The sequence below is a fragment of the Marmota monax genome, unplaced genomic scaffold (genome assembly GCF_021218885.2).
Source record: "Marmota monax isolate L192 unplaced genomic scaffold, Marmota_monax_Labrador192_F-V1.1 WCK01_AAM20220418_F8-fsc00031, whole genome shotgun sequence".
Taxonomy (NCBI): Eukaryota; Metazoa; Chordata; class Mammalia; order Rodentia; family Sciuridae; genus Marmota; species Marmota monax.
The window spans coordinates 19241584-19254603 of NW_026695197.1; the positions used below are offsets into that span (position 1 = coordinate 19241584).

Here is a 13020-nt window from a genome sequence, read left to right on the forward strand (position 1 = left end):
GAGCAGCTTTTCTCTGCCGCTGTCCCTCAGCCATGACATTCTGTTTCACCTCAAGTCCAGAGCAATAGAACCAGCTGACCACAGACTGCCCACCTCTGAAACCATGAGCACAAAACAAACTGTTCCTCCTCTAAGTTGTTCTTGTCAGGTATTTTGGTCATAGCAACAGAAAGCTGACTAACACAGACGTAGTTTGGATAAACAGGGGAGATGAAGAAGGGGGATGAAGTCCAGGCAAAACTCTGGTTTCTTTAGTTTGTGACCCCAGTGGCATTCAACCAACCCTCCCTAAGTTTTAGTGTAAACTAGTGATCTGCAACAGCGACTTCCACAGCCTCAGATTCCTTCCTTCCATTTGGCCATAATATGGCAGACATTAATGGTAATATTCCTTTCTGATTGCTAGGAATTTGTGGTGTAAGAGAATATCTGTGGTGGGAGAAAAGGGGTGTCACATTCCTTCTCCTGAGATATAAACTCTAGCCTTCCATTGGTCCCCAATTTTCCATTTAAAATTATGTCCTAAAATGAGCATAACTCTTCCCTAAGGAACCTAGGTTCCCACTCAAGTGTACTTAAAGAGCAGGGATACATAATTAGGATTATCCTAATTCAAGGGAAAACAATCTAATATGACATCACTTATTAATATCAAGTTCAGTAATTTTTGTCTTTGGACACTAAGCTCAAAAGCCAAAAGGTGGAAGCAACCCTAATGTCCATGAATAGGTGAATGAATAAACAAAATGAGGCTTACACATATAAGGAATATTATTCAGCTTTAAAAAAAGAAGAAAATTATGACATGCTACTACCTGGATGAACCTTGAGGTCATTATGCTAAGTGAAAATCAGCTAGTCACAAAAGGACAAATATTGTTTGATTTCACTTGTATGAGGTCCTTAGAGTGGTGAAATATAGAGGGAGACAGAAAGTAGAATGGAGGGTTTCATGGGCTGGGAACTGGGGGAATGGGAGTTATTTAATGGTACAGAGTTTTCAGTTCTACAAGATAAAAGAGTTCTGGAGATGGATAGTAGTATTTGCACAACAATATGAATGTACTTAATGTCACTGAACTGTACACTTGAAAATGGTTACAATGATAAATTTCCTATAATGTGAATTTTTCATTAAAAATTTTAAAAATATAAAATGACAAAAATTAGCTTAAGTTAAGGCAACATTTATTAAATTTCTTTGTAATCATATTATCTAAGGCATAGTGATGCATATTTGGCAAGGATTCCATTTTCCTTAAGGCTTTCCTTAATTGGATTTTAGTTCAGGAATACATTGTATTAGACTGGTGTAAATTTGAAAGAACTTGCTTATGGCATGGGCTATTATTCATGATAAATGTATTTTTGCCTCACCAAGGTATGATCAAACTCAATCACTGTTTCTGGGATATGATTTGGCCAGTTGTGGCAGCAGCTCTGGAGGTCACCTGTTTCACTGTGGCCTGGCCAAGTAAAGCATGGTGGAGCATAGGTGGGCTCCTTGTTCTTCTCAGGCTGTGTTCTGAATGATGAGTGCAATGCCTTGGCCACCGCCAATGCAAGCTGATCCAACGGCATATTTCCCACCTCGACGCCTGAGAAAGAAAACAATGGCTGAAATCTACTCTCAAGAATTTTTTTTTTTATTTATTATTTTTAATTGTAGTTAGACACAATATCTTTTATTTTTACGTGGTGCTGAGGATCGAACCCAGGGCCTCACACATGCTAGGCGAGCGCTCTACCGCTGAGCCACAATCCCAGCCCTACTCTCAAGAATTAATACATGGAATGGATATTAGTCACATTTGCATTTTTTAATATATATATTTTAGTTGTAGGTAGACAAATACTTTTATTTTATTTTTATATGGTGCTGAGGATCAAACCCAGTGCCTCATACATGCTAGGCAAGCGCTCTACCACTAAACCACAATTCCAGCCCCACATTTGCATTATTCATCAGTTCATCTTCCCAGTCATTTCCCAATCTTCAAATTTGGTTTATAGTTACAATAGGGGAAATAATTTGGAGAGTTGAATATTTTTACTCAAAAATAAACAACAAGCTGGGCATTGTGGCATGTGCCTGTATTCCCAGCAACTTGGGAGGCTGAGGCAGGAGGACTGCAAGTTCAAGGCCAACCTCAGCAACTTAGTGAGGCCCTAAGCAACTTAGTGAGACCCTATCTCAAAAACAAAAAATAGAAAGGACTGGGGATGTAGTTTAGTGGTAAAGCACCCCTGGATTCAATCCCCAGTACCAAAAATTAAAAATTAAAAAAAAAACATCAAAAAAGTAACACAGAGGAGGGAGATAATCTAAGAAGAGAATGGATTTAGGGATGGAGGAACTGAAACAAACATAATAAGCTTAGGTGTGCCATAAGAAAGGAGTGAAAACAGGAGGTAATTTAAATAAATGGAGGAAGTTGAGGAAGGAGTAAGGAATATTCAGCCCCTTTGACTTAGACGATTTTAGATTCTTATGCACTTTAAAATAAATGCAATTAATAAAGTTTGTCCACATGAAAGAGCATATATTTTAGAAAAAGTTCAAGTCCTTTTCATTAAAACTAGACAAAGTGACATCTGTTTTTACTCCTCAGTTCTGATATGGTGACAATGAGAAAATTACCCAGGCATTATTTTTGTACATGTTAATTATTCATTTCAACTCAGTGAATTATTAAGTGAAATGAGTCCCATTTACTCTAGCCTAACAGACTCATATATTTAGTTTCATATGCAATTTTCCTACTAACAGTGCAAAATGGCCCCAAACTGCACAGGGCTAGGAGGAAGAGCTCTTCTATCAAAACTAGAGAGTACTGAATCCACAAATGAATCCACAGTTTTCTATGCAGCCTTGGACAGTGAAGGGGAAAACTTAGCTCAGACCCTAACTGCCAGCTTCCTTAAGATTCCTTGAAGGATTGTATCTAGCTCAGTACCTACTCAATAATTGCTTATTTTCTTAAGTAATTTTGTTTTACTACTGCAGCAGGAATTAAAATGCCATGAAGACCAGGGCCTCATCATCTGCTCACCAGCATCAGGGAAGGACCAGATGTGCACTGCACCCTCAGTGAACACGCTGGGTGGCTGCACAGTGCACAAAACTAACATGAGGAAGAGCTCAGATTCCCAAATGCAGAGCCACCAACAAGTCACCCGACCCCTCTGGAAGGCCAGTTGCAAAGTATTGCCCCAACAGCTTATTCCTGCTCAGAGCCAGTGCACAGGATATGAAAAAGAAGAAAGAAAAATATTGCATTGTCATGAGGAAACCTAAATTTATACATTTCCATTAAAAATAGTCATCCCCAAAGCAGCAATTTCTAGAAAGTACCTTAATTCATGAACCAGGTGTGCAGTTATTCTTGATCCAGATCCTCCCAATGGGTGACCCAAAGCAATGGCTCCTCCATTCACATTAGTCTTACTTGGGTCAAGACTCAAACTCTTCTCAACAGCCAAATACTGGGGAGCAAAGGCTTCATTCACCTTAGAAAAAAGTTAACACTGATAAAATCTTTTTTTCACAAACTTATTTTTAAGCAAACATTTACTCATATTGAAGCTAATTCTGTTACTTCTTCCTATTTAAATTATCCCACAATGTTAAGTGAATTTATTCTCATTCTGTATACAGAAATTAGGTTTTTTTTTTTTTTAATTTTTTTTTTTTAAGAGAGAGAGAGAGAGAGAAGAGAGAGAGAGAATTTCAATATTTATTTTTAAGTTTTCGGCGGTCACAACATCTTTGTTTGTATGTGGTGCTGAGGATCGAACCCGGGCCGCACACATGCCTGGCAAGCGTGCTACCGCTTGAGCCACATCCCCAGCCCAGAAATTAGGTTTTAAGAGAGATAGAGAAGAAAGTATTCATTAATATCAGTCAAAATAAACATGTTCAAGGTTAACTAGAAGTATGTTCCTTTACAAAAGATATAAGGCTTAAAAATGGGTATATTTACTAAACAATACTTTAAATCCCATGCCTCCCTTAAAAGAAAGAAATTCTTGGTAATCCTAGAAGTGGACACACACACTAGAAGCAGTGAGATGCTGCAGAAAGCCTATATGTTTTGTAGCCAGATGTAAGGTTCAAGTCTTGGTTACATCATTTATTAGTGTGTGACTTTGTGCATGTTCTTTATAGTGTCTTTAAACTCACATTTCCTCAATAGCAAAATTCAACTATAGTATTATGTTAAGAGTTATGGTCAAGGATAAATAAAATCATGAACAGTAGGTATTTAGTGGATTACATGACACATAGCAAGTACTCAGGGTGTGGCTGCTGCTATTATTATCCAGTACTAAGGGCCATCCTTCCAACAAGAAAGTGACAAAGGGAATGGTGATTATGTTGAAATGTGGTAGAACTGAAAGGAATCCCATGGTTACATACTCACCAAGTCTGGCTATGAGAATCGCCTTGTTTCATTTACAGTACTGTATTTTCCTGACTTTAGTGTAGGAATTTTAGAAAGAAAACTGATTTTGAGAAAGATAACTTTTATAGAGTTGGGGTTAAATTTTAGTCTTGTTTTCTTTCCTACTATATTTTTGTGTTCTCCAAAATGGTGCCTTGGAATCAATATTCTAATATATGTATGTGTGTATGTGTGTGTATATATATATATATATACACATATATACATATGTGTATATATTATGTATGTGTATCTATATTCATCTTTAAGGAGATACCAAAAGACCTAGAATACGTTGTGAAAGTGGGCTTCTGAAGCCAGGGAAAACTGCTGAGAACTATGTCCTTGACTATCTATACATTTATAAATGATTATGAAAAACTTTGTAGAGTTGCTAATTTTTAATGTTTTTTAAAAGCATGAAGTAAGTCTAAAGTTAGAAATGTAGTGGTACATATTTGCTGATACAAATATGATAATTAAGCAGCCCTTGAGACTCTGTACTGTAATCTATTAAGAATAGAAGCAGAGTTAAGGTTAAACCATTTATTTTTCTAAAAACCACGGTTTCCTGGGTGATATACTGCCACACAGGAAATCAAACATGTGCCTACCTCTTCTCTATCAACTTCAATATTTCCCAATGCCAAGCAGAATGAGCTCAATTACCTAAAATTTTCAAACACTCCCCAAATGTAGAATGTATCATCATTAAGTAACTTTCTTTTCTGTTTCTTCTTTTAATTATGCTAAAAGCGTAGTACATCTTTGTTCTAATATTAACATTAAAAAAGTCAAGCTTGGGGCTGGGAGTGCAGCTCAGTGGTAGAGCATGTGTTTAGCATGTGTCAATCCCCAGCACCACACATACAGAAAATCACTCTACCAATAAATTAAAATTGCCATTGACAAAAACTGTAGGCACATCCCAGATCAAGACACAATTACAGTATAAAAGCCAAAGATAAGTTTGGGAGGAACCTTAATTTGGGGAGAAGGGCAAGAAACTGCTAGATTTAGTACTAGATAGTGCTTTTCTATTAGGTCAATTCTTTTGCTTATATATTTTGACTTTATTATTTAAAACAGGATTAAGGGTATTATTCTCTCCCATCTTCTGCAATTTTCAGTCACCAGGCATATTGATAGTCTAAAAGGTGATAGGGTTCTATAAAGTCCTAAGAAGTTTCTAGGAACTTATATTTTGAAGGAGAAATCAGTTCAAATTATTCAAATATAAGTAAAGCACCAGCACAAGTCATGTAATGAAGGCAATGCTTGCTTAGATGTAACCCATCTGAAAAGATTACTAGGATCAAAACAAAAGAGCTATAAAATTAAAGCCATTTATGTTATAAAAGTAGGTGGCTTATTCATGTCTTAAAAACAGAACATTTACCTCTACCAAATCCATGTCCTTAAGACTCAGTCCTGTTTTCTTCAGTGCTCCATTAATAGCAGGGACAGGGCCTATACAAGAATAAGTTATATAGAAATAAAATCATCTTACTTATATATAAACTTCTCCTTTACAAAACAAGGAAGAAATAATGTGATAGTTTTTAGCAATCACAAATCTTGCTACCTTGCCAGCACATATTAATTGATGTCACAGTAAAGAAGCAGAAGTTGGAACCAAAGTGAAAGGGTGTTTGAAATCAAACTGCAGATGACAGACATACATGAAAAGTTCTACCAGAAACGACTTTAGGATTTCAAATAGCCAAAGAAGACATATGTGGGATTCACAGTCAGTTATAGACCATGCTTGATCTCAAATGGGCAAGCAGAATGAATGCTCTCCTGGGGTCGTAAACCATGTGTAGTCATATTATGGAAGTGAGCATGTTACATTCTGAATTTTCAGGCCTACATGGATAAAAGGGAAGAAATAGCAGCAGCATCTCCACAGGGGTAGAGCAGACAGGAAGCTCCAGGCACTTCAGGGAGAGAAGATATATGAACTAAAGAAATGTTTGTAACTCTAACAGAAGGCAGACAAGTTAAGGAAACATGACCCCTTACTCAAGAAACAGAAATCCTCCCAAGATTTCTGAAACACAAACCACAATTTAGCTCCCAATTTCTGATGATCACCAGTTAACATCAGTCATAATTTTTAGGTAAATCAATATTTTTTTCTAAAAGTTAAAAAGTCTGGCTAGAGAAGATTATCTGTTTTTCTGTTTATTCTTGGAGTATAAAACTGCCATAAATGTCTACCAAGAAAAAAATATATGGTATGCTTCATTGAATTCAAGTCTCAAATTTTTGTAATGAGTTTCAAATATATGTAAGGTAAAATGGAAAATGAATCTTTATAAGAAAACACAATGCAATTTAAATATAATGCTAACTTACTTTGTTGCCTAGTTTAAATGCTCTTTTGGACAAGTCTGTTTATTGAGCAGGACCATCCAGTTAATGTTTTCAATTTAAAGCAGCAGTTCTGTGTGGCTACTGATTTAATATGGACTCTAAATTCCAGATTCACTTTGTATATCCAACACATGAAAATGAATGGGTAGTAAACAGTATAGCATCCGTTATCTGGCATGGTCAGGAAACTGTGTCAGCTCTACATTACTATAACAAAACACCTGAGATCATTAACTTTAAAGAGAAAGGGGATTGAAGTACACTTCAGTGGTAAAAGATACACAGATTGAAAGCTGACAGTGCTAAGATATTGTCCGCACTTCTATGTCTTCAAAAACATCAGTATGCTCACTCAATATGTTCATGCTAACTCAGAACCATTAGTCATTTCTAACAATATGTAGGGCCACAACCTGACCCTTCCCAGACCACTCTGGATTATATTCTTCTTGGACAATTCTATTTATTCCTGGGATTCAGAAAAATTTGGCTTTCTTACAAGGAGACCTTATTTCTAACCCTGTCTCCTGTCACTCACAGCTGTGTGACTGTGGGCTTCAAGCTTTAATTAAATTATGCTTTTTGCATGGGTTGTTAACCTTTGTCTTTTAAAGCACTGAAATTTTTTCTACAAATAAAACCTACTAAAGATAAAGCTAGAGCTGTTCCAGCCTAAAAAGGTTCAAAGTTCTATCCATTGATCTCCATCACTGCCATCTCCAGAGTTCCAGGGAACAGTATCTATAACTGTGCACTTCCTCAGAGCCATTACTGTTCTCTTCAAGTCCCCTTTTCCCCTAGGTCTGCAGCTGTTTTGCATGACTATGGATTACTACATGTTAGGTACCTGCACAAATGAGGAACTAGATTAGCCAATTAGCCCCCACTAGATGCTCAATAACCTGTTGATTCAGCTGGGGTGCTTTGTCTAAGTTACTTTGTTTAATCCCACACTATAAGTGACAGATGAGCTTCTAGGTGAAGAAGGCATCTGACACTGTGAGACATGGCATGTATTGCTCTGCTCAGGCTCTGAGGGAAAAAGAAAATCTTTTTGCATTCACTGTACTTTACACCTTTCTTTGCTAATGCTTTTGTGTGTGTGTGTGTGTGTGTGTGTGTGTGTGTGTGTGTGTGTGGTGCTGGGGATTGAACCCAGTGCCTTGTGCATGCAAGACAAGCACTCTACCAACTGTGCTATATCCCCAGCCTGCTAATGCTAATCTTTAAGAACCTAGTAAATGAGATTAGACTGAAAAACTGTAAAATAAATTACTTATTTAGACAATAAGATAAATTTGGAGGACCATCAATGCATGTAGGTACTCAAAAACAACAACAAAAACAAAACAAAACAAAACAAAAAACCCCCAAAGCTCATACTCTTGGGCTCCATTCCAGACTTACTGGAACACAATCTTTGGGGATGGGGTTGCTGGTGGATGATCACCTGGGGTGGGAACTGTTGCTCTAGATCCTGAAATGTATGTGCCATACCAATACACAGATGTTTCATTTTTCAAGCTATCTTCTATTTCTAAGACAAAAGCTATGTTTTGCTGATGATGGGTAGCTGAATACTATAAACTTTTAAGGATATAACAGAAAAAACAATCTGATTTTTAGCTGATGTCTAAAATTATGTCATTACTGCTGACATAAATTTGAGACAAGTGGTGAAAACTCGCAAGCTATGAATATGCCAGTTTTCTTTCCTAGGAATTCATAGAGACAAATCTTTACTGAAAGTTATGGTAGCAAATGCAGTTGGATATTGGCTCAATCCCAAATCAGCACAGGTGTTGTTATCTGAGCAGGAACTGCAGGTCTATACTTAAGGTCTCAGGCATGGAAGTTCAGCAATATCTTAACTTCCTTCCTTCTTGGGACCCATATTAAAAACCAAGCAAATCTGAAAAGTCCTAAGTGCATAGGAAAATCTTTGGTCCTATCAGAATCTGAAATCCCTACCCTGGAGTAGGCTTTTCCTTGGGGGTGAAGATCATTGGTGGAATAAATCAAAGTCTCAGAGCACCAGTCTAATTTTTGCAAGTGAGGCACCTAATTGACTTTCTGTTTCTCCAAAGAAAGATGACAAGAACTATTAAAATCTTCAGCTTCTGTGGTACCTAGTTAGTTATGCAACAAAAAGCTCTTTTACTTCTAATGTAAAAGTTTTAAGTCAAGATTACACATGTTTGCAGTGAATTCTAAATTTCCTTTAGCTAGTACACTGTCAATCTAGATAACTGCTTATAAGTCTACACTTTGCTGATAAGCCTCAACTGAACCAGGGGAGAACTACTTTGACTTCCTGAGATAATGTGTTTAATTCACAATGAAAAGAGCACTTTAATTAGAGATACCCGGATTCACATACTGGCCTCATCACTTACTGATTTGGAACCTTTCAATCTCCCTAAGCTTCAATTTTCTCATTCACAAAAGTCTCACGGTTTGGAGTTGGGAGTTGGAAGACTGAGTGAGATCCTTTAGTGACAGTGTATAGAACACCCAGGGGGAGGTGTAGTGCCATCTCCTCTGAGCGGCCTTCTCTAGTCCATTCCATGATTTCTCCCATCTCATATTTATTTGATCCTGTCAGAACCACGTCATTCTCCTCTGTTACTTTCTGTGTGTTAATTTTAGGTATCTCAAATAAAATTGCTGGGGCTGGGGATAGGGCTCAGTTAGTAGAGTGTTTGCTTTGCATGCACAAGGCCCTGGGTTCAATCTTCAGTACCACAAAAGAAAAAAAAAAAGATACAATTGCTGCCCACAGGGAGTTTGCATAGTCTTGGTTTTCCTATTGTGTCCAGGACAGTTCTTCATAAAGATGATTTGCTTAAATGACTGATAACCAATCTCCCATTCTCCATGAGAGGCCTAGATTTGGTTATTTTTTCAGGACTCCTGGGGGACAAAGAAGTCCTATCTCCAGAAATACAAAAGAACCGATTTATTTCACTATTGACTTACCAATACCCATGATAGAGGGATCACATCCAGATGCAAAGTAGCCCACAATTCTTGCCAGTGGTGTGAAGTTATGTTTTTTAACAGCATCTTCACTAGCTATGATAACAGCTCCAGCACCATCAGATACTCCCTTGAAAACAAAAACAGTAGATTAACTAACTAGTAAAAGAATCTAGTTAGTCAAGGTTTAAACTAATGGTGCCGTATTACTAATAGACTAGAATTAGGAATGGGGCTGTACATAGCAAGCAATAGCATAACTTGGGACACAGCAAGTACCATGGTGGTACTCTGGTGGATTATAGCAATTGTTTTAGGCACAGAATACAACTTCACTAGGTGAAAATAGGAAAGAATATCAAGGAAAAGTGAACTTTCGTGTTGGACTGGGAAAAAACAAATTAACAGAATTCAAACACTACCAGGAAGACTAGACTAGCATGAAAATTTTTAAAAGAGACTTCATGACAAGGGACATATCAATAGAGTTTAAGCTTATGGGTGTGTGGTGACACTAACCGATGCGTTCCCCGCAGTGACAGTGCCTTCTTTCTTGAACACTGGAGGAAGTTTATTTAACTGCTCCAGAGTCGTTTGGGGCCGGGCATGCTCATCCACTTGCATTGTCTGTTTTCCTTTCTTTGTTTTCACCTCAATTGGTGCCATTTCCTCATTAAAGAAGCCAGCATCATTAGCTGAAATAGCAGAAAGACTACTGTAAGAATGAAAACCCCAAAAAAGAAGAGAAACAAGAAATCAAACATGTCCTTCAATTTAATTTCTGGCCTACTCTTTGCTCACAATGTACTTTAATACAATCTTTTACTACTTACACAACTTGTTTTCCCTATTGAAGGATTCCACATACTGTCCTGCATCTATGCAAACACATTTTGAATCTTTTTAAAATGATCATTTTTATTTTTTAAAACTGCATTTATTTTTTAACAAGATACTGCTAAACTGTTAGCAGCATTTGTCAGTTATCTATAGGTATTAATGGCACTACATGGATTTAACTTCTTTGACTGAAATAAGAAGTAATTAAAAAGTTACCAAGTTGTCTATGCCACCAAGTAACCTATAACTGAAATTTAACAATGAGAGACAACCTGAAGAAATTATGAGCTATCACATGTACAATTATATATAAGACATCTAATCTACTTTGAACCTCCACTGACTATAGTAATTAATAGTTGCAGACAGGTTGAGTCAGGAATAATACCACTTTAATTTTTATATCATTTTATAGTTGGAAAAATACTCCCCTTATCTGCCCTTATTTGGTTTTACAATAACTCTCTGAGATATATAGAAAAGGTAGATATAGTTATCTCTGTTTTACATATGTGAAGTGAATAAATGACTCGACGGACATCAGATAACTTGTCCAGAACTAGACTTACTTGGCAAAACTCGAAATATAACTGATAGTGCCTGATCTCTAGACCAATACCCCTCTACTAGAAATGTATAACTAAGAAGCCCATATGAACTGGATGGCCTCAGCTCTATTTCACTTATCCTTCCAAAATGTTAAGATGGACTTTACCTTCACTACTTCAACTATTTACCACTCCTAAATAAGAGTTTCTGCTTCCTTTTTACAATTTAATTTAAAAAATCTTTGTCAGAAGACTAACAGATTCCTTCAAACTGCCATATGGATAAGCCAGGTGCTATCATGTTCATTTTGGACTGGATCAATAGCAGTGTGTTTCACAAGAACACTACAGCTAGGGTCTTGGGTTCATCAAGTCTCTGAATCAGATGCAATGATTCCCATTAGGAATGGAAGAAAGGAGCATAAAAAGATACCCAGTGGTTCTTTATATTGCCCCTTCCCCTTGTGATTGTGACATGACTCCTGGGAAAGGACATTCTCTCTGTCTCAGCTGCTACAGTGAGCAATCACCGCTGAAGGAGGGTACCATATGCCTCTTCATGTTCTATTATAATAGGACCCATTAGGACAAAATTCACATATCCAGATAGGGCCAAGGAATATTATAACCTTTTAAATACTATGAACGTATTTCAAAAGAGAAATTTCTTAGTTAATTTTGCAATAAAATATCTTATTATTTAAAATAAAAGGAATAATGAAAAAATGTGATTTTTTCAAAAAGGTATGAATTTTAAGCTAATATTATTGAACAGTTGTTATCATCTTAAAGGTTGAAAATCTTTTGTATAGATAATGATTTTACTCAGTTTTTCTGACCAGCTTTCCACCTCTGCTGTGACTGAAGGGCATATTTGTCACATTCTTCTCTGCTTATTTTATGTTTTGCAGCAAGATTCTCTGCAGTAATTCCCATGGGGAGTTGAACGTGTTGATCTGTTAATCCTGCCCACAGAGAATCTTCCATCTGTAAAAAACAAAAAACAAAAAACATTAAAACAGTGATTTGCTGAAGTCTTTTGAAAGTAATACGTTATAATTTTTAAATTTAAATAATCAACAACTCCAATAAAAAAGTAAAATTGGACTTTCTGATAGATATTTGCTATTACCATTCGTATGGGGGTCTGTGATATTTTTAATCCAATATTTTTAAAAAATGCTCCAAATTGCAACATTTCACAATCAAATGCACACATTCATTTGGCTTCTACATATGGAGCTCTAGAGAGAGCTAACAGTACTGAATGTGTAAGATGAGGACATAGGAAGTTGCCCTATGATTAAAAATTAAATCCTCATGGTTGTAATTTGTAAGAAACTTGACACCGAGTCCTTATTTTACATTTTACTTGGGCCATCTCTTTAAACCATTCATGAGCACTACAGGAAATGCCTGTGCTCCTTAACCAGGCCATGCATTCAGTGACAGTACAGGTGGTTCTATCAATTACTACTAGGTTGAAAAGAACCCGAGAGAGGGGCCTTAAGTATCAGAAAGGATTTTTAATTATTATCCAAGTAGTTAAAGTCTCTGGTAAGTGTGTCCCATTTGCTGCCTTGGCACCTTTGAGTTACTGAGCTGTCTTTACAAAGGATTTCTCAAGTTTATTTGGTATCTTAAATTCTGCTGAAAAACACACATTCTTTAAGTGTTATTCCTTTTAGCTTCCAAAAGAGCCAGGTGAGAAACCAGGTGAATAGTGTAAGTCAATCATTACTATTGTAAATATGTTCTTAGCTCTTTCATATGGGAACAATAGTGATCATTCTTTATCAGTATGAATATTCTTGTGTTACAGCTCTCGA

At 36.7% G+C, this 13020-nt stretch overlaps 1 protein-coding gene across 1 annotated transcript in view; it reads right to left on the reverse strand.

Moving 5' to 3' along the window:
- Positions 1-1171: 1171 nt before the first annotated feature.
- Positions 1172-13020, reverse strand: part of Acaa2 (acetyl-CoA acyltransferase 2) — a 28689-nt gene continuing 16840 nt past the window's right edge. Inside the window, exons 5-10 of the mRNA XM_046428406.2 lie at positions 12031-12178; positions 10323-10498; positions 9804-9933; positions 5845-5915; positions 3356-3510; positions 1172-1598 (exon numbers count right to left, since the gene is read on the reverse strand). Coding sequence (XP_046284362.1) covers positions 1514-1598; positions 3356-3510; positions 5845-5915; positions 9804-9933; positions 10323-10498; positions 12031-12178 — 765 coding nt within the window. The 3' untranslated portion in view covers positions 1172-1513. The remainder of the gene's footprint in view (positions 1599-3355; positions 3511-5844; positions 5916-9803; positions 9934-10322; positions 10499-12030; positions 12179-13020) is intronic.